A 22,524-nucleotide genomic window follows, 5' to 3' on the forward strand; every position below is an offset into this window, starting at 1 on the left:
TTCACAAGACGAGGTCCGAGGTATATACGATAAATACGATACAATAAATCTCGTAGAGTATCAAAAAGAATTATCTAGAGCACCGTTAAAATTCTGTCTCTTTCGCGCGTGATCCTAAGAGTTCAAAATAGATGAAATACTTCCTGAAAAATTGTCGTCTGATAGTCTTTCTAATACTATTTGTTGCGAGGCCCATCGTTCGATCGCGAAACCGTACGTTTCTTTCCCTTTAACGGAGTTTTTTTTTTTTTTTCTTTCGATGGAGAACCATCGATATATCGAATCAGTCGTTGAAACGTAGATAGGCGTTGCGTAGGGCATTTGTTCAAAGTCAAATGTTCCAAATACCTATTTTCTTTTTGTATTCGCTTGAGTAAAATTTATACCTATTTTATAATGTACATCTTTGTAGTTACATTAAGATTACATGCCGCCAGGTTTCGGAAGATTTGTATCGTAAGCTCTGATCACATCCGTCTGGGTCACCGAACCTCCTTCCTCTTGAGAGAATGCAAATCCATCTGCATCCCGCAGCATGCGCAATAATAAAGAGCGCAACCTATTAGTCTCTGTTGTTACAACATTACAACACATCAGCATGCACTACCTACAATGTTAGATGTTAGAACTTTCTATCAGACTCTAAACTACGTTTCTACTATTTTAGTTAATGTTAGAGTTCTTACACGTTTTGAGAGAAAAATTAATCCTTTGCACGCGTAATTTTACAAACATCACTTGTGTGCAAAGAGTTGAAAAAAACCCACAATTATTGTGTAACTTATAGTCTAATAGTAGTAACAAGCGTGTGTACAGAATCGAGCATGGTGAGCTTCCTCGGAGAAAATTACGTAATTTCGGGTTCCAGCCCTCCCCATTGGTCCATGACTCCCCACCACTTACGTATAACCGTTTACGCGCGAAAATTTGATTGATTTAAATGTAACGTTAAAGAAGCTTACTTTGCTCGATACTTATGCATTGTTAAAGCGTACACTAGAAAAATAGTGCGAGTGCAAATATCGTGAAGAATTATTTAAAGCGTGTGCTCTTTTGTAAGAAATAAAAGATACCAAACGACGGAGCTTAATTAGACAAAGAAACTGTATAAAAGTTAGTCGATTTGAATCATTCCATATTAGTCTTTTTTTCTCAATTCCTGCCCGTCGTTATACTACAAAATAAAACAACTTACGTGATAGCTCCACCTCGACATTAACTCTGGAGGCGGCGTTCGATCGCCTGGTGAAAACACTTTTAACGTTTTTCAGTAGCCGAGCCGTCTCCGTTAATCTGTAAAGCCGTGCAATCAAAAAAATTGATTTAGGAATACTCGTCTGGCTAGCGGTCGTCCTCATCCTTACGCGTATTACGCTTATCTAATTCAATTTTTCCTTGACATTTTCATCGATGATCGAAAATTTACCTGATGGTTACTTGGCTATCGTGATAACATGCGGTGCGTTAATCGGATGGTGCAAATCTTTCTGACTCGTGATGCCTTTTATTAAGACTGTCTATAGATCTTTTCAAATCTTCTAATAAAAATTAATCAAACCAGAAATTCTGAGATAATTTTTCAGACAAATCTCATCTTAAAATTCTTTCCAACACAGGAAGTTTAATTCATGTATCTTGATACAGAAAGACTATTTATATTGCATTTGAGATATTCGTGAGCAATAAAAATATAGTGACAGTGGTTACTCATACCGCGGTGCTGTTGCAAGCGAAAAGTCGAACGATCATGCGATTTGATTAATTAGCAGTGCTTTCATCTGAAAGTGTAGAATTAACAGGAGCGCAATGATTTACAAACTACTGGGGGTACTTACACCTCGCAAGGTTGGCGATGGCATGCACAGGCCTTCACGGGATACCGCGAATAAAACATACCAGAAAACCGCATTAACAAACAGCACTTGATACTGGACATGTGTGTAATCAACAAGAGAATTAATTCACTCTGAATAGATACGTGTTCTATCGTTAGTTACAATGTTCCTGATTACGTCTTATTCCAAGCAGATCTACTTGTACTCAATGTGCAACGATAAAATTAGAATAATACAAAAGGAAATTTTTATGTGTAAATATGCATGGTACTGTTAATGAAGCTTTGATCTTCTTTCCACTACACATCCACCGTTTACTGCAAAAAATTCTAAATAGATTAAACAGAATAAGGAATGTGATAATTGATGATAATGAGAGCTAATTATACTGATACAAATGATGTTACTTAAATTGCTACTTAAACTTCTAAACCAATGCTACATCTGGTGGGAAATGCTACTAGGTGGGAAGAGAAGAAAACATTTATCTCGTTTATATACAAATGTATAATAGACTTTGTACTACATATGTAGAAAATAACGTATGTCTCTGGTACATATACTCGATACAAAAATAGTTAACAGGTACAACTTTGAAGACTAAAAGGTATATTCAAAAGGGATAAAGAGAATGTAAGATTTTGGAATGCTTACGGATTCCACATTGGACAGGAGTTTCTTGAAAGTTTTTAGGAATATGGAACATGGAATGGTGTAGACGAAACGTATTCTGTATGATGAGTGAACCATAAATCACGCGCCGCGAACGCTAGTGGGAAGATTCTGAATTTATTTCGCCTTCTTGGCGACCAGACCGAGGTCCGACACCAAATAAACCATCGCCTCCTCGAACATGGTCTCGACCTCCTGTTTACAATTTTTATATGTCCACTTAGGCGAAATTTTTTTAAACATTAAACGTATCATTTTTGTTAAAAATAAAAATTGATTGCTTTCTGAAAAAAAATCAACTACGACGAAAGCAGGTTAAATATCACTTTCACCAAGGCATGCATGCACCTAAATGATTGGTTAATTGATGTTAAATTTTGAAAACTATGAAAATCAATTACCGTATGTTGATAAATAAATGCTTATAAAACTTTACTTGATTAAGTTCTTTTTTATAATATTACACCCGCTAAGCCATGCATATTAAACATTAAAAAATGAATTTTATTCCCAGATTAATCTACTAATATTTCATGCAATGTGTACACCATCGTATATCTTGACGTAGGAAAACTTGTAACAACACGTGAGAAACGTTATTAGTAACTCATCCAATGTAAGTTACTAAAAACATTCATTTTTATTAATAATCACGCGTACTGAACCGCTAAATTAAACTTTTTATATACTAATATTCAATACAAGTAATACTTACGAGCTTCTATAATCGTGGCTGTTAAATATGTCCCCAGGATCAGACTTTCTAATTTCATTTTCCCTAGCTGCCGCAGTTACAGATTTCCACACTGTATTCTTCACTCTGTAATAAAGAATTTTTCACATATATTCACTTAGTATTTAGGAACATCTATTAATATTGATATAGATATGTACTTACGCCTTAACTGTAACATCCAAGAGTAGTACTGCTGATGGTATAAGTACCAAACCCAGCCAAAATACGGGTGTCGAAAACAGCATCCTATCATTACCTAACATTACAGCTCCCACATTTAAAACAGGCCAGAAATTGCTGAAATTTATGAAAATTGTATCATTGATTCTTTTAAAGTAAGTAAAATTACAAAGATGTTATAAAATTTACCTATAAATACAAATAAATAAAAACCAAAGCACAATAGATCCCCATGTTGCTACATAAGTAACCCACGTCCAGGAATTGGTTACTAAACCTGCCTTTCCGCATACAGTCACTACAACATACTATCAACAAATTCAGATATAATTATTTTTCTAATAAAAATATATTAAATGTATAATTAGAACGTACAGTATACACAAAATTTCCTAGAATTATATAACCACTATCTCTACCGTGTGACCATATCACGTCCTCCTTTAGAACCATTAACGACAACCAATAGAGAAGAGATGAATGTACTAAAGCATTTGCAATCCAAATCCAAAACACCTGCATAAACGATTTCGTGTAAAATACAATGTGAAATATAACTGGGCAATATTAAGAAAGTAAATATTATTAAAATCACCTTAATATTGAAGGATGACTCTCCAGTATTTTTTGTGGCATACAATGCTGGATGAGCTAAATGAGTTTCTGCAGAACATACTTTATCAAAAAGTCCCATCGCTAATGGAGGTGCTGCTGTAAATACCTAATATAAATACAGTAAATTATAATTTTTGATATAAAGAATTTTTTACTTTAATAAAACATAGTAGCTGAATAACTTACAACATTATAAAGACCGATAGACCATCGTTCGAAAAGGATTTGTCCGGACCAGCCGGAGGAAATAGCAAACCACAATTCAATAATATAGAGACAAATATTTTTGTAAAACGAGTATAATATCAATTTACACATTCTACTATAATTCCAAGAGCCGTGAACAAATAATAAGCGTTTCAGAAAACGAAATTGCGCTATGGAATAGTCTGAAGCACAAGCTGCTTGAAGACCTTCGACGCCTGAAATTCCTAAACACAAGGAACACAGGTTGATATCGTACATTCTTCTTCCCCGCAATTAAGAAATTAATAAACTTACCAACACCAATGTGAGCTTTTTGAATCATGGCTACATCATTTGCACCATCTCCAATTGCAAGTGTTACAGCTTTTTTATTACTCGTAATTAAATCAACCACCTGGAAAATTATGTTACAAAATTATTCCTCTATTCTTTCATTAAGGTAACGCATAAAGATTTATAATTATGTGAAAGTAACCTCAGCTTTTTGCATTGGTGAAACTCTACAACAAATAACAACTTTACAAGACGAGCATAAATCCAGAAAGTCCATTCTAATATCACAGGATAATGCAAAGTCCAATGTATTTCCATCTATGATAAGAGCTACATCGTTTTGACATTTTAAATCAATACCAAAATCTAGACAACGTTGTATTATCACCTCTCTAGTTTTCTGTAAATACAATATTATTTTAAGAATCTTCAGTGTAAATTTATATGAACAAAGAAGTAATAGTGTTCATTCTCCTTACATCTAAGGATGATTCATTAATAATATACAACGGCATTCCATGTGTGATCAATCTACACGAATAACCAATGTTAATAGCAGTTTCCTGCTTATCACCAGTTAATACCCATACATTAATATCAGCTTGAAGAAGAGACTGTATCGTTTCTGGTACCTAAATAATTATAAATGTTAAATTATAAACACGAATATAAATATATAATTTTACTCACTTGATCTTGTAACTGATCTTCGATAGCAGTTGCCCCTAATAATCTCAATTTTGTTTCGATAAGATTCGCAGCATTTTCGATCAGAGTATCACGATTCGCTAAACTAACTGTTGCATTGTGATAAGTTTCTTGCCACCACTATTATGAAAGGAAAGCTTGATTAAGTACGAAATGAAATGTAATGAAATATGAATAAGTGATATGTACCTGATAAACAGTGTCGGGTATATCTGCAACAGCAAAACAAAGTGTTCTTAAACCATCTGTTGCAAACGCTTCCAAATGTTCCAAGGTTACATCACGGAAATTGCTTATACCCTGTTCAGGATCAGTATCTTCTACAGAAGATGGAGATAATCTTTCGTAAATAACAGAATCTGCTCCTTTACAAAAAAGTTTGACTTTTCCTTCTGGTGTTTTAACAATTACTGACATTCTTTTTCTAGTCGACGTGAATTCTATAACATTTAATATTTCGTACCGAAGTCTTTTACCCAAAGCTATTATTTCCACATAAGCAGGCGTTCTAGTATCAAACACATAATCAAATTTTCGTGCTCCATCTACTAATGCTCTTTCATCTATTAAAAGAATAAAACAATAAAAGAATTCATACCATGAATAGTATTTTATTTTAGATAATTGTATGTAAATAAATTACCCGGAGATGCAGCATGATAAATGATAGTATCATCTATCTTTTCGGGAATAACTGTATGACATACTGAGAGCATAATCATGAACTCGTCCACTATTTTTGCATGGTGCGCAGCTTTCTTATCAACAGGACGAGAAGAATTTTCTACTGCTCTTCCATCTACAATATCTCTAATTAGTTCGCTATTAATGCTACTACCACCTTCGGTATCATTTACAGGCTCTGGCAATCTGTAAAACATTGCTTTTTAATAAAAATTAATGAGAATAAATGTAAAAAAAAATAAAATTAAATAATTTAACAAACTTACTCATACATCTTGCCACCAATTGAACATCTTTTAAATTCCATTACATTTTTCGTAAGGGTTCCGGTTTTATCGGTAAATACATAATTAACCATACCAAGTTCTTCGTTAAGATTACTTGTACGAGCCATTGCGGGGGTATCTGTTTCTGCATGGTACATTTCAATATCCATATTAATAAATGTAGCTTGAACAAATCTTACGACTTCCAATGTAACTTGCAACGAAATAGGGATCAAATTATTAAATAAAATCATAAATGTTAGAAGATTAAAAGCAAAATTTTTAGTCATTTCCTCTGAAATAAAATAAATAAATAATTATTCAGTTGTTCAATTGTTATCTGTGAAAACGATAAGGGAAAAAAATTAATCGTTTACCTTGTAAACCTAAATACCATAATCCATTATTATTAGCTTTCATCCATACAACATTGAATATTGCAGACAGAAGGCACAATAAAAGAAGTATGAAGAACAACATGAGTATTTGTGTATTGGTCAGTCGGTCCAACGTAGACCTTTTGAGAGGTGCAGTTGTAGTATTGTTCTGCATAAGTTTTGTATCATGCCCTGTATAGATTACTACACCAAACACCCAACGTGTATTCCTCAGCATTGCACCACGGAGCAATACTTGATCAGGTCCCAAAGCTACACTTCTGAAAGCCGTATTGTTTGAATGAATTTCACACCTTTAAATCGAAATCTTTCCAAAAAATGATCATACTGTTTATTAGTTTCCCTTAATACTCCATGGAATTCATACAGATGTCTGTTTGGTGGCTCGCATTGAATATTTGCACGAAAGGTCATTAATTCTGCAGTATCCAAGAGACTGGCAGTGTCAGGATGGGCTTGTCGTATTTTCAAATTCGTTTCACCATCCAAATTGGCAGTCTCTATGAAAGACATACCCTGCGGCTCCGATGATGACAATAAGATCAAGTCAGCAGGGAAGAAATTGTTGTTACGGACCTGTGCATATTAAAGAAAAGGATTCTAGCAGGAATGAATTAATCGCCAGTAATTACCGCATTGATGATCTTGAAGAAAATAAGGTGCAACCTTAACTACATCGCCAACAGCAACATGCCGCCACTGAATCCACTGCCAATGCCCATCTCTCAAGACCTCCACTTCGCGCATATTTATTTCATCATCTGCCCTGTGCCTTTTCTGTAACAAGTATCGTTCAAATAAAATGTATGAAATAAAAATCAATGATTTACAGTTAAAAAATACTTACAATATCTTCAACTATTTCTTTCAATGCAGACACACTAAGAATAAAAATTAATGGAACTAAAGTTGTGTATCGACCTGTTGGCGATACATCCGGTATTTGCTAAGATCAAAAGTGAAAAATTAATATTCAAAAAATTTTAATAAGAACATATTATTTAAATTTCACAAATACCTGCATAAGGGCGATGAATAGGAAGAAGCAATTACTGTATCGACGAAATTGTTCAAAAAGGAACATAGGTATAAACGAAAGAAGCGAATACTTTGCGGTAGTAATGTGATTGTTTCTATATTTCGCGGGCTGATGAGGAGCATTGATAAAAACCACCCTCTCTTCGCTACTGTCGTGTTGATGCGAAGACCGCCGAGCGTCACCTTGAGATCCACCATTTTCCGCTCTTATGGGGCCCACTGTGATAAAAAAAATACACATTATTTTCATATTATTCTTTGTTTAAAATTATAAGTTATATAATAAAAATTATTTTTTTATAATCTAACGAGTAATTCCATATAACTTCTTATATGATTTATAGTGAAGAAATAGGAAAATATTCTTATCTGATTACAATAATAGATACGTGGCTCTTTAATCATCTTTACGATTTTTTAATACGTTCACTTACAATTTTGAGCGTACAAATAAAGATGAAAACGAGCTCTGAGTTCGTTGAACCATTGTATCACCTTCGTACACGCTACATCCATGTTGTTGTTAGCCAGATGAAATGTCTTTCACATCACTTCCCTTCGACAATACGATTTAAATGTAACCCGCGATAAGACAACATATCATTACGCATGGATTGAATGACAAATCAATAACGTAAATAATTCAAGGTTATACAATTGGGAATTCTATTTTATTTGAAATAATGTATGTATTACTTGAAATTATACGACCCTACGTGGAGCCGATCTAACAACAAAGAGGAATTTGATCGCGGTACTATGTTATTCAAGAAAGAGTTGACGTAGTTTGTACTATCTTGGAGGTTATAGCCGCATATCTAAAGAGGAATTCTATAAAAAGTTCTTATCGCGGTCAATAGAGATTATACTGGCCAATAGAGACTGTATTAAATGTCAATAACATTCTTAACGTTTCTTAAATCAATTGCATTTACGTTCATTACGATATCCCAGAAAAAAAAAATTCTAAAAATGAAATTTCAAATTTTAAATATCAAACACTCGTATCTTTAAGCGTGAATTTTTCGAATCTTATTAAGTCAGCATCAACGTTATAATTAACATTAAATATATGAAAGTACATTATATGTACATATATTATCTTTTTATACGTATACTCCCAATATCAATATTATCGCGTTCACGCATATACCAACGCAGTTACTCATGCTGTTACCAATCCTATCTAACGCTTTAAATTAAATTACGGGAAACAAACATTGTGTAACATCAAACTTTGAACATAGGTGTTAGATAGTGATTCTTTGATACTGTACATGTATCATCTCGCGATATGCGTGTATACAAAATATTTGAACTCGTACACCCACAGTTTCTCGGCACCAATCATTTAATAATTACTTCCGGTAATATATTATCCATTGGTACGTCACCGTTAATAAATCAGTTGTATGACAAGTAGATAAAAACGTGAACCGAAAACCGAGGTGAAAAGATAGCCTGTATAAGGAAATTATAAAATTAAATACAAATAGAATCAATGAAAATCGTGAAGCAACAGTCAGCGTCAAATTGACATTTAAACTAATATATTTCTTTCGCTATCGATTAAATAACAGTGATCAAAATGAATTCACTGTCTGATGTTTTTTAAATGTCCTCGAGAAATTTTAACTCGTCGTAAGAAGATATTAATATACACGGCTAACATTTGGTGGAAACGTACGCGTTTGTTTGGTAGTTAACGTACACTAACAGGACACTTTTCTGCACGAGATAACGATCGGTTAAACAAACTACCTATCTGCGTCATAGTGCCGAAAGAAGACTCGCGCCTGACGCCACACCCCTACCATACCCAGCACAATACGTGAGTACGTGTACGATACACCGAATCAATCCATAGAAAAATGATATTAACCGAAACTAAGGTTCTTTCATAGAAATTTGTCAATCGAAAATATCCATGACCACATTACGCTTACAAATTTCCTCACCAGACTGACTTTAGTACGTAGGTGGCACTAGCCATCAACTACTTCTTTACCGAGGTATATAGCGTCAATACTCTACAAATAATCTTTATCATTTAATTTTTATTCGTTCGTTCAATAAATGCAAAAAGAGAAAGCAATTTATGTTACAACTGTACAGAAAATCATAGAAATTATTAATATAAATGCAGTCCAACGATTAAACACATTAAACGAATATAACCAACAAATAAATACGTTTAACTGCGGAGCTGAAATTATGCGCCAGACCAAATTAGAAATATACATATATAACAACGGATCAACCAAAATTGTAATTCAAAATGACTTTTGATATTTTAATTGAAAATTAAGGGGATAAATTAAATATAAAGATGATTAAAATATTAACTTCCGGATGATGGTCTACTGTCCGGGGGTTGAAAATTGAATATCTTCACTGAACACGGGTTCCCAAATGATTCGGTACAACACTGTCTCAACGGGGGTTGTCCAAGAAATGCGACAGCCCTGCGCACGTGTTACTCCGAAAACGCATGCGCTCGCCACCGGCAACAAGTTGGCGTCAGCACCGTGCTGTACTCCACCAGCATTTGTCGTTAATACGGGGACGTGTACGGTAAGGTTGCATCAATAAACAACCTCGTTGCTCGTAGACTCTGGGCCAAGGACAATTCCGGCCGGGGGTGGGCTGAAAGGGGATGACGGTAGCTCCGCACGAATGATATTAAACCTTATTGGAAAATCCGCTCATGCCACTTTGATGAAAGCATAACGATGCATTCGCGGGGCGCAAGGAAAAATCAAATCAAATTGTACCTCGTTTCGACATGTTATAAACTACTTCTTTCCATCAACATGGAGATACACTTTAAATCGATCAATCGTATTCTTCCGGTATCAACAATATCGAAGGAATGCTTTTAAATTAATACCTTACGCATTTCGATGAATTCCCACATATTCGAGCGTCGTGGAAAGTTACGTGCTTGACCTTCGCCGTCATCGGTATACAACCGCGGCTATAAACTTTATCGATGCATATCGTTTTCGCGTATATTTTTATGACAACGTTGTATCTTTACGATTGCCCGCCGTATCCTATAGAAACAATCTTCAATGTTTCACTGAACTATGGACACTTAACAATCGTAAAATACCGTTTCCAATTTAGCATATTTATTTTACATTCAGTGGACAGTAGAAGCTTCATTAGTCGAATCGATAGGGACATAGAACATTTCTGATAAGAGGAAGTTTCATGGAATTATGATGATAAAAGTGTAGAGAAGGTACGAATATGAGATACGGTAGAAATGTGTGTACCAAGGTTTTAACCGGCACGCGGTATTGACACTTTTAACAATGATTGTATATCAAGTATTACAACGAGTAAAATACTCGCTCATAACAACTATTGTAACTTTTAGCTGTAATCAAAAGATATTTAAAATATTTGTTTTTGAATTATGATAAATAATAATAGATAGTGAATTGACAAGTTGGTATAAATATGAGATACTTGATTCGTAGCAATATGAGACAGTCTTATTACTAATCGATAAAATCAACATATAAACATATAAAATGTACATATATTACAATAAAAGATTTTCTAAAGATTGTAAAGGCGAATTGTGGATGGGCAAAATAAAATAAACGTTTCTCTTAATTGGTTGTCTTATTACGTTTGATAACTTTATTTTTTTTCAAATTAACACCGTCTCATATTACTAGCCGAATTTCTATTAACCCAAATTTGAATATCAATTAGAAAAAGTAAAAGGAAAAAGTTTTATAAAGTCTATAATATTCATATTTATACAGCTGATTTCGCAAGAAATTCCCTAAATTTAAAAATAAAATGAGTATTTCATATTCGTACCTTCTCCTCTACTAGTATAATATGCATATAATCTTACCTTCGGAATTCGTCTCGGTTGCCCCAGCTTCCTGTAGCTCGATATGTTCGCGAGTCCGACGTCCACTGGACAGAGGATCTATTCGTAGGCCGATATTGTCGACGTTATCGATATCCCCGAGGTCGATTGGACTACCGATGATATAGGGTCCTGTTTGCTCTTGAGATCCATTGTTGGCTCGACCGGACGCAGGTGAGAAACTGTTACGAACACCACTGTTCTGAGGTGGTGTACCGTCCATATGAGGTATAGAGGAGAGGTCCGGAGGTGTAAATGGACGCAACGAGCCAGGACTGGGAACCCGGGGGCTCCCCCTGGCAGTCGGTTGCATTGAATGCAGCGGGGCCTAAATCAATTGGTATTTGTTAATCTAAGGTTACCAACATCGTGGAACGTATTTAAAAACAACCACTTATGATTTAAAATTAAATTCCTTTGTTACGTCTAGTAAAGTTTACTACAGTTTACTTTAAGTTACTTTATACATACATAGGTGCCCACTTCACCATCGGGCTAAACTAGATTTTGCATTTATGTAATTACAATTCAAACATAGTTAACTAAACATTAACAAACTTTGGACGCGAATCTCATTGGAAAGATACAACTTTGTAAAATTATTACTTTTGAAAAATGTAACGAGGACAAAGTTCTGAAACTTTACGTCGACGATGAACATTATTCATTTTAAAAGTTACATTAACATTTTCCTCCCTCCTGTTTTACTGTTCATTGAACAGTAGAATAGTGGCGTCTAAATTCCGATTCCGTAATTGAACCACTCCAAGTTTGCCCCTGCTAATTAGCTGTTGCGTGTTGCAGCCGGTGCAGTAATAATAAGACGAGCAAACAGTCAAAGCGACACGAACCGTGTTCGAGAGCTGGATTCTTGCACGCGTTTAAAATTGTGCCGTAAAATATAACTGTTTATTACTAGAACGCGAAGAAACATAAAGAAACGATGATGTAACGACGAAGTTAAGAATACACGGTTCGTATGCGTACCTATATTTCACGAGATTTTGATGAGCAAACGTTTACGAACGATTTCAAGCTCCCTATACGCGTCACGGTTTATTTAACGACTCTTTTGTACGCGATGAATCATAAATTATAAAGGCAAAGATCGAATACGAAAAAAGGTCGAAAATCACGCGACAACTGGTTTCGTCTGCCGTTTGAAGATTCCCTTTGTACGTTTTGTTGGAATAATATTATGTATTTGGTTTGTGCAAATATGAATCTCTACGTTGAGAGACACTGCCCATTAAACAAAAGGCCTAGCTCTGTCACCAGAGTCGATGGGTCTCTAGCAGGGCCGGCCCTGGGCCTAGGCAGACTGCAGCCTAAAGGTTTAACAAGCTTTAATGTTAATTTTATAAATTTTATTTGAGCTACTTTTTTTATGTCATATATGTGAAGGATCTCGGAGCCCCGAAATCTCAGGGCCGGCCCTAGTCTCTAGTCGTACCAGGCCTAGAGTAATGAACACATTGAATGCCTGGGGCCCGTTATTTTCTTTTATGAAAATGGGCGCCAGTTTTCCTGCGTGCATTTCTTTCAAGTCTTCAAAATAAAATATCTAATATAAAGAATTAGTAGAGTTTTTTTAAATATAATCCCATATTCCATTACGTTTTAAAAACGCCGACTCGATGGACTGAACCAAAAGCCAATATTGATATTATGGGCGTGAACGATTTACGACATCAGCACTTTGCGACAATTAACAGTTACACCGTGATAACTCGTCGCCAATCGTATGCGTACGTGTACGTGACTTAAGGACAGTTTACTTTGTAAAAAGTTGTCAGGGAAAAGCTGCACTAATGGAAACGAACGGAGCATCGTGTCACGATAAGAGGAAAGTTTATTTACAGACAGAAATTGGAACGAAAAAATTGCTCGAATAATGGACGTTAATAAATCAACTGTCACTGGACGAGTACAGATGATTGTCTGTAGCTTTGCGTAAAATTTACCTTGACACGGATGCTAACTATCTTTCGAGTTCTATTCCCGTTCAAATATCATATTTCCGGTAATAATTTGTAATCTAGATCTAGATCTGTAAAATCTGTAGATCCGCAATCAAATCAGGCTTCCCGAGAAAAAAATCGCAATGTCCGGGTTCTCACCCTTCCCCTAGGCACCCAACCCCTGGGGAAAATGACAACGTAGAGAAATGGTCCCATACGTACACAGATCCTGTCACGTGGGTGCTACTGATTTGATCGCTAGTCCAAATTGCTACTCACTACTTTCAATCGAATAGGCCAAGGCGGATTTCTGGTAGCCGTCTTCGATCCGTTTAACGATCTCTTTCGTTGGAATCTATTATCACGTTACCTAACTTTAACCGAGATACGCGCGATTGCACTTCGTTTCTGCATTTAAAATTTCCTTATCTTGCGTAACGAACACACTTGGTTGGCACCACGGAACAAGTAACACTAATTGTATTTCCACAGAAAAATATATGTATATTATTCCTGTCAGAAATATCCGAGTCAATGACGATTCGACCACAGCTATTCAGGATTCAGTAGCGAACACGAATTTCTGGTCAGACGAATCGTGTAACAATAACGGAATTCCCGTTGTCAATAAAAACCCGTTACAATTAAAAAGTAGAGCGAGAATCTGTTACTGGCAAGAACGAAATATTCGAGAATTATTTTACTATATATTTTGAAGAAGATAAAAGAATAAATCTAACAACCACTTCAACTCCAGAATTAAAGGAAAAAGTACAATTGAACAATTCCGTTTCGAGTACTACACTTTTTAATTAGTGATGACACAATGGCGATTAAAATATTATCAAAGTTACGAAAACACGTGATATCACTTAAAATACTGAAATTCTAAGAAATTTTTCATTTGAAACACAACAGGTTCTCAGGAACGAACACCTTGTCAATAACGCGTCGTAGCGAGCACTGTGTGCAAAATACGTCTGCACTCAACGATATTTCTGCCACGCGAGACTTCGGTTCTTCCCTGAACGACGATCAATCAAATCATCACGATAAAATTACCGGGTATAAGGTATCCACGAATTGCGATAATAAATCGAATTTATGAAAATATCGCCCGTGGGTATGAATGAAATACAATGAAACACGCACTTTGATGCCAAACACTAATATGTAGAATCGATCAACGACAAGAAGCTTCCATTCAGTAACGTCAATAGTAAACACACTTTCATTGATTTTTAACGAATCGTCACGCAAACCGCGGTAAATTTTTGCGAATGGAAAACGAGGAGCATTTAAAGTTGCGATATACCTATGTAGACATTTTTCGCGTATGCATATTAGCATCGTTTAGAGTTTATTGATAGTAATGAATGAGATAATCGAGGAACAGTACAGAATGTTGCGCTGATGTAAACTGGTAGAACCGTACTTTGAATTTGGTACACCGTCCAATAAATTTCATAGATTTTCATCAAGAATTCATCAGAGATTGGCATTAATCCATCAGCATTAATACTAACTATATATTAATTTCATTAAAAAAAATTTCAGAAGTTAATCGTAAATCATAAATCGCAATTAATAATTAAAAGCTAATTAATCTGATCGTCGTAATTAACGATTAAAGTACGAATTTAGTCATTAGTTGCGATTATCGATTAAATTAGGAATTTAGTAATTATTTGCTATTATCGATTAAAGCAGAAATTTAATTATTAATTCTTGATTAAATTTTTGCCCAACACCGGAATTTACCGAAACGGATTTGCTTTCGAACTAAAAAACAAAATAGCTCTATATACATTTAGGTGATTGAAAATCTGCGTTAGAATTTTTTCTAATTGATATTTTAAAGAAAATATCGTTATTTAAATCGTATTAAACATCGTATTGTTATTTAAAAATAGTTTAATCCATAAATTCTTCTATGACTCGTACACTTTTTAAATGTCAAGCAATTTTGAAAAGCTTCCTTCTCGACACGATCGAATCCCATGACAGTTTCATTTATAGAAACAGATAAGAATCGGCTTCAAGAGGAACCGCGGGAATATTACATATTTTACACCGATAAGCTTCACGCGATACCTACTGTATACACCTTTTACGGAATTAATGTTGTCTCCTTTAAAATGCACATCGCGATACCGTTCGAAGTTCTCTTATCACTTTCGAGAAGGAGCAAGGAAACACTAGTCGTCTTTGAAAGATCACAGATATCGTAAGCACGGCTCGAGACGGCTCTGTTGCTCGGCTACGACGGAGATAAAACGGTAATTAAATCGTGATTCGCTCGTCGAGGAATGTTTCTAGTTTTAGAGTAGACAGTACGCGTCGACTTCTTCATCTATCCCGATGTTCCTTCGCTCGCGAACCGTACACGTGTGCTAACTTCTTTGTCTCCGTTCCTGGACGCGGGTTTCTATATCGACGGGACGGCGTATACTATTACCTGACAGACGCGTCGGCTCTCCTCTTTCTCTCCCCTTGATATAAAATACCACCTAGGATCACTTGCGCGTTCCACTTGCCTCTGACTTGCTTACCATTGACATTGACAAATTAGTCCATCGAATGATTTCACTCTCTGAGTGTCTCCTTAACCATATTTAAATTACTCCTCCGACCAATTATTATTAGCTGCACGTATAATTAGAGACGGATCTGTTCGTAATATTCTGTCGCAAATTTTCATTTAAAAATTCATCGACTTTAATCATTTAAATTCTACCAGAGATAAATATATTGATTATCCGTGTTTATTAAGCGAAAGTTTGAACGAAATATTTGCTCTGTTATTGCATGCATTAATGCTAACAGTTTATGAACAAACATACGGGTAGAGGGAAAGCCGGAGGCACTGAAATTTCAAAGTTATTTTTGGCTCGAATATTATCCTCTCGTTGCTTCGACTACAAATTTTGCATAAGAGATTGCAAAAACGTATTATGTAACAGATGTTATATCTGAGAAATATGAATGAACATTCTTTAGATGTTTATAGTGAGAAAGATGTGTTCGACAAATCACTAAAGATTCACTAAAGAAAGGAAATGAAGAAATCATCCGGCACGGTTGGTAATCTAAAATAATAGAACAACGAAATAAGTTGAACGATTTAGATCAGCCAAACGATACTATCAGAGTAAAGATAGTAAATATAAAAATGCACGGTTTACGTAGCTCTCTCCTTGAAAACAGACGTCGTATTGCAAGCCCAGCGCACTTAGCGAAGAGGAAAGATAATAACAAAGAATGGAATGTTGGAAAGCATTTATAATGAAAATAAATCGATCAACGGGCCTCGTGGGGATGATTTGACCAAAGGGAAGGGGGTCGTCGAATAATTGAATTTTATCGATTTCGAAAGATTAGACCATAGCACCGGAGTCACGGAGCCGCGCGAAAATATTAATTTCTATTTAAAAGTCGATATTACCAAGGACCGCCCTTTAGCGGATATGGGTTGCTAGGACTAGCAAAGGACGTTACACTCTCGAGAGCCAGCAGTGGAAATGTCAATCCTCCAGAGTGCTTTCATATACATCGATTTTCTGCTGAAATAACTGTATACTTTTATCCTCCTCTTTCTCAGACACGATAAACTCTCCCACATATGACAAATATTAAAGAGTTTTCTTTTCCTTTTCGATATCTTCTCTAATAACTACACCCGCGGTTAAATCGGTCTTTCTAGGGGAAAATAGCGGTGTACTACTTGTTCTGCCTAATTTATTGTTCTTGTACCATATTTCTGAATGCCGCTAGTACCATATTGTATCTTAAATTTTGTTAAATTTCTACTAAATCAAAGGGTTAATCCCGTTTAGTAACGAATAAATAAATAAAAAATAAATGTCCCAGGTTCCCGTCCATCCCCATTGGCTCCTCTAGGGAAAATGATAACGCAACGAAAAGGGCTTTCTAGGTTTGCGCCAGACTGCCATTCGCGTATCAACCTTTGCGCGGAGAAAAATCAACGTTTACTTTCTAACAATGGGGAATTTACTCCTTTCTCTAGAGAAAGCTGATTCGAACGCCCCTGTACAATGACTTCATTTGAACATCACGAAATCTAATTTATTCTTTCTGATTTCGTTTTAATCCACTCCCTGATAAGATTATGGGAAAGATATAAAAGATTATTTTGAGAAGGGTGCGGCGTTACGTGTATCGGATCAACCTGGTTGCCGATCGCAAACACGAAACCCGGTTATATTTACCGTACACCATAAACACGTATAGTCACCCACACTTTTTCACATACGCGCCCACAAGGGAGTGATGGATAAAGGGCCGCTCCTGCTCGTTACACGATTCTACCAACTTATCTGCTTTTATTCCTGATTCGAGACACGGTTGCGCCCATACACCAATTACACGGATCACGCGATTTTCTACCCCCTTTTTTTACTTACGAATTTTCTGCTTAATAACCTCGTGTTCCGAGTAGAACAATGTGGAAATTGCGTGAGTGAATATTTTTACTCGAAAACCATTTAAGAATGAAATTTCTCGAATTTTCTTAGTGCACATAGGAAACCAACGTACGAATCACTGATATCGCGTGCCGAAGTAAAATCTTTACTGTTTTTTAATATCTTATCTTTTAATCAGAATCGAGGAATCTAATCGAGCTATCGTGTAATATCTAATTATATCGAAATTAATAAATCAGACACTCATTTTTCAAGAACATAGGATTCGTTTCTTTCGATAGAATGATCCGCGATGATAGGTTTATACTCTGTCAAATGAATTATTAATTCTCCAGTCTGAACTTCACAGCTTTCTTTTCCATCGTTTTCAAATATAACGAATTAACAAATGTGAATTATAAACAGATGATCATGATTTCCGTAAATCAAGCCTGTCCAAGTAGGGGAATCCACTCCTGGAACACATGTTTTGGGTCCCCTTCCAACGCTGCTCCTTCAAGTAAGATGTCTTTCTTAGCGGTGGTATTGTCTCCTCGGTCCCATCTTACTTGAAGGAGCAACGTTGGAAGGGGACCCAAAACATGTGTTCCAGGAGTAAATTCTCCTACTTGGACAGGCCTGCCGTAAATGAATGACGGATAACGAGCATCGCGGGTCTGAGAACGCACGGTAACGATGAATTACATTTTAATCACGCGTGCAGGCAAACTTCCAAATCACGTTTTGTAATTGGCACTGTCCGAAGATCTTACAGTTGTCAACGCGATCATGTACCTACAAATTGCTATGAAACAGGTCGCCTTCGGAAACATCTGTTGGCTGCACGTGATCGAAACGGTGAACATACTTTCGCGGATATCAAACTACCTGTTGGTATGACATAAGCGTAATTTTCAAAGAAACGTCCCTCTAAGAATTTCTTTATAAGAAAACTTATTTTTCAAATATCCCAAAAGCATCTGTGACCGTAATAAAAATAAAAAACTGATTTTTGACGATTAAAGACGGTGCCAAATTCCAGAAATAATTCGACAATGTATCTTTTTTATTAAAACGCTATTCGACCGTTCCAAATAGTCCATGATAACTATCATTTGGCAGGATTCATGGCACATTATCCGGTGGCAAAACAACTTAACGATCGAGGCTGGAATTTTTGCCAAGCTGATTTTTACAAGATTGACACGAATTCAGGAATGCAATTGGCCAAACGAAAACCTAAATATGTATTCATATAAAACAGAAATGATAGAATTTTACAAGGATTTCTTTGATAAATATAGGCCAGCATGAAACTTGGATAAAATAATCCTTCTCGTGAATCCATCCCTTTGTATAATAAATACAGTTTTTTATCTCACAGGGCAGCAGTTAATTTGAAAATATTATACTACGATAAAAGCTTTTCTGAAAGTATCAGATTAAATGTTTGATATTCGCGCGTAGGTATGAAAAGCCCGGGCAAAGCCGGCCGGTTTAACCCAGTAACCCTCCTGGGAAAAGTGGAACAAACGAAATGAAAAGCTGGCCGACGTTCAGCGACACATGCGACTCACGTGAACGAAAGAAATTCGTTTGACTATTTCGCTTTGACAAATGAAATATTCAAATCGATCGCAAAAATAAATGATTTTTTTAATGCAATCGCGAAACAAGTACGAACGAATAAAAAGATAGATACAAGTTGCTTTAAAACGCTGCTAGTGTTCTTATGCAAATTGAGTAGCAAAGAAACGTTTGTTTCGAAACCTCTTCTTGTTGTAACATCTAAAGCCTTAGTGTATGGAAACATTTCATCCTGCTTTGCCACTATTTGTTTCCTTTGAAAACGTATGGTTTCTATCCTGAATGGAAAACAAAAAAGCACTCGAACGTTTGTATAAACGTAAACGTTTCGAAACGAACGTTTACAAATAGTCTTTATACAGTTATTTCAGTGTTCGTGAGAAAAGGCATGCAGACTAGGCTCTACATAGTTTTCTCAACTACAACTTATTAAACAAGCCTTGCATTATCTCCTCCTTGTCTGTTTGTAAAACTTGTTTTAACTGAATGCATAGAAGCTAAGAATAAATTCGAATCTTTTCTAAAAATAAGTGTATAATTTTTAGATTAAAGAGTTTTAAATATTGGAAGAATAATTTTCAATGGAATAGTTTAGAAAATGAATTAACACCAGAACTACCAAATCAGTCTTTCTTATTTTAATTTATAAATTTGATCGAAACCCTTTCGCTGCCACGCGAATTTTTGAACTTGCACCAGTGGTCTACAAATTTCATATTAAAAATTTTATAATGGCAAGAACTGCAAAATATATTAAAATAACGGTACAATCTTGCCAATAGCACATTTTTCTTATAGTTAGTGGTGATCACCATGGCCCAAATGAAAAGACAAGCGCCCGTCCCATTGGACCACCGTGGCAGCGAAAGAGTTAATTATGTTTCATTCTTTATCTATTTAATTTTCTACATGCCGACTTTTCCCCTACTCCTCGTTAATTTATAGAAAAAAAAACCTAGATCTCACAATCAGAGGATTACAATCAATCTTTGGCAAGCACGAAAACGAACCTTTCGCATGTCGCGTGAAAATTAATTTTACTTTCGTGATTCGTAAGGACAATAGGTGGGATGGATGACAGACCGAATCGAGCCCAGTATTTAGCATTAACACGCCAACCGTATTATCGATCATTTTGTGGTGAAATTATCACAAGGCCAAGTGTCCATGTTTTGTTGAATGAAAGAAATGAAACGATATCGACTTTTCGTACTGTCGGAACGCGTATACCGGGTGTCTCGACGATTTATCCCGTATAACTCGGAAAATTGATTTTAATCCCGCGAAAATAGAAAAACGTTTACGCCAAGACGTTCGAGTTAGGTTACCGTGATCGATGCATTATGCAACAAGTAGTTAAGCGGAACGTACAGCCTATTCCCGTGAAAGCTCCATAAATATAGAGGCGACAAAGAGCGTAGGTGGGCCGCGCTATCATCGCCGATCATGTTTAACGTGACGCGTAAGGTAAATAATTCTCCCGCTCTTGCGTGAATCCAACTTTGTCCTTGTGTAATCGTTGAACGTAATTAGGGACAGGGAACGTGAATAGAGGCCTCCAGAGAGCAGTGGGATGAAATTTTTTGATTCGCGTTTAATAGGTATACGCCTTCGACCGATTTCATTGACACCGAATTACTATGTAGCCTTAATTAGATGGAATGTAAAACGTTCGATATCGAGTTTATACGGTTTAAAAGTTAACTTCAGGAACTCGTTCTTACGGTAGACTGAACAAAGTCTAATATTTCTGTGATTCATTAAATTCTATAAAATTAATGATTTTATGAATGATTTTTCATAGAGTTTTTAAGCGAACAAAGTAACGTATGAGAGGAGTTTATATGTCACTCACGGTTCTTCTAATTGATAACGTAAAAGGATATCCGAGCTATGAGATGATATGTAATTGACAGAAAAACATGAATTAAACTAGTAGCTGAAACTGTAATTAACTAATTAACAAGGGACTATAATTCATGTTCTACTAACGCGCAAAGAAATGATTAACAAAAAAGGTAAACGTTGAGCATTCCATAGCGTGCATTTTAGTATCCATCTTTTATCCTGCGTAAATATCAAATGTGATCGTATATACAATATAACCTCTAATATTTAGTATACATATTTCGGAAGTGAAGAAAATTTGTCCAAGAATATTGGTACTTACAGGTACTAAACCGTGTGACCGTATCAACTATACTGCCATAAGCATGGTGCCAGCTTGTCAGCATTTCACAGCGTCCGAAGATAAATCCAAGTAAAACTCCAAGAAAACTCCACGGCATGCACTTACACACGAAACGTAACCACTGGCACACACCCGTTCCGCACCCGGGTAGTGGTTGAGAGAAAAATGAACAGTTTGGCACTCAGCTCGATGAGAACATATGGGCATCTGTGGACGATTAAATTGATTTACCGGTAACGGCTCAACGATTCTCGAGTTTCCTTTCAATCCTTCACTCTTTCTTTCTTTTTTTAAAACGCTTCAAGGATCTGCACGAATCGGTAGCTCGTAAGCTATACTTTGAAGAAACGCAAGCCGCGTGTGCGACACTATTGAGATCTACGTCGTCTGTCATAGGCGCTGCCTAGAATTCTAAAGACTAGACGTAAAGCACGTAGAAGTAAAGTACATGTGACGAAATCGGTTATTTATTATTAACCCCTCGGGCTATGGGCGCGAAACGGCGTCCCTCTGCAAGTGTCATGGTGCGGTGCGCTCAGATTAATGTTTCCTTCTGTTGCCAGATGTCGCCATCTACCAACGCAAGCGCTATCTATAAAAAAAAAGCAAAAATATTTTTGTAACCAATATGTATCGAGCCTTATTAGTGCATCGGTATTACTGATGAGTCGGCACAAGTATTTTTTAAATTGAAATACTGAACCTGCCAACGTGATACCGATGCTAAAGATTGATATTAATTCCAAAAATTACCATGTTTATATCAAAAGAATAAAAAATAATCCATCACAAATGTGTTGTATTGATAAAAAATGTTAGTTTATGAATAAAATTTTATATGGACAAATAATAAT

General features: G+C 35.8%; 2 protein-coding genes and 1 long non-coding RNA gene across 9 annotated transcripts; 1 reads left to right on the forward strand and 2 right to left on the reverse strand.

Moving 5' to 3' along the window:
* Positions 1-202: 202 nt before the first annotated feature.
* On the reverse strand, positions 203-9,564 carry LOC114876395 (probable phospholipid-transporting ATPase IA). Of its 7 annotated transcripts, XM_029187831.2 has the most exons (22): positions 9,300-9,564; positions 8,047-8,163; positions 7,593-7,831; positions 7,422-7,520; positions 7,241-7,351; positions 6,903-7,150; positions 6,554-6,834; positions 6,177-6,471; positions 5,870-6,096; positions 5,416-5,789; positions 5,209-5,346; positions 4,998-5,150; positions 4,721-4,918; positions 4,540-4,639; positions 4,225-4,469; positions 4,019-4,144; positions 3,799-3,939; positions 3,613-3,731; positions 3,406-3,540; positions 3,223-3,327; positions 1,196-1,293; positions 203-569 (listed from the first exon to the last, which is right to left on the reverse strand). In XM_029187831.2, exons 2-22 carry the CDS (start codon positions 8,126-8,128, stop codon positions 424-426), a joined length of 3,660 nt encoding a protein of 1,219 aa, XP_029043664.1. In that variant the 5' UTR covers positions 8,129-8,163; positions 9,300-9,564; the 3' UTR covers positions 203-423. The 7 variants fall into 7 exon arrangements, with proteins under 7 accessions (XP_029043664.1, XP_029043665.1, XP_029043667.1 ...); XM_029187832.2 differs by having other exon boundaries at positions 203-521; positions 8,047-9,564; XM_029187834.2 differs by lacking the exon at positions 1,196-1,293 and adding an exon at positions 1,836-1,867 and having other exon boundaries at positions 203-521; positions 8,047-9,564.
* Positions 8,087-16,016, reverse strand: LOC114876394 (the record flags this gene model as incomplete). Its single annotated transcript, XM_046287592.1, is given in 5 exon segments — positions 8,087-8,168; positions 9,959-10,182; positions 10,185-10,300; positions 11,490-11,835; positions 15,927-16,016. Coding segments are annotated over 4 exon segments (762 nt in total), but the record flags the coding sequence as incomplete, so codon positions are not given.
* Positions 16,017-19,774: 3,758 nt separating this feature from the next.
* LOC123988277 lies at positions 19,775-22,520 on the forward strand. Its single transcript, XR_006829833.1, has 2 exons — positions 19,775-20,946; positions 21,652-22,520. It is a non-coding gene; the product is annotated as an uncharacterized LOC123988277 (long non-coding RNA).
* Positions 22,521-22,524: the final 4 nt, after the last annotated feature.

The sequence above is a fragment of the Osmia bicornis genome, chromosome 1 (assembly GCF_907164935.1).
Source record: "Osmia bicornis bicornis chromosome 1, iOsmBic2.1, whole genome shotgun sequence".
In the NCBI taxonomy this organism is placed as follows: Eukaryota; Metazoa; Arthropoda; class Insecta; order Hymenoptera; family Megachilidae; genus Osmia; species Osmia bicornis.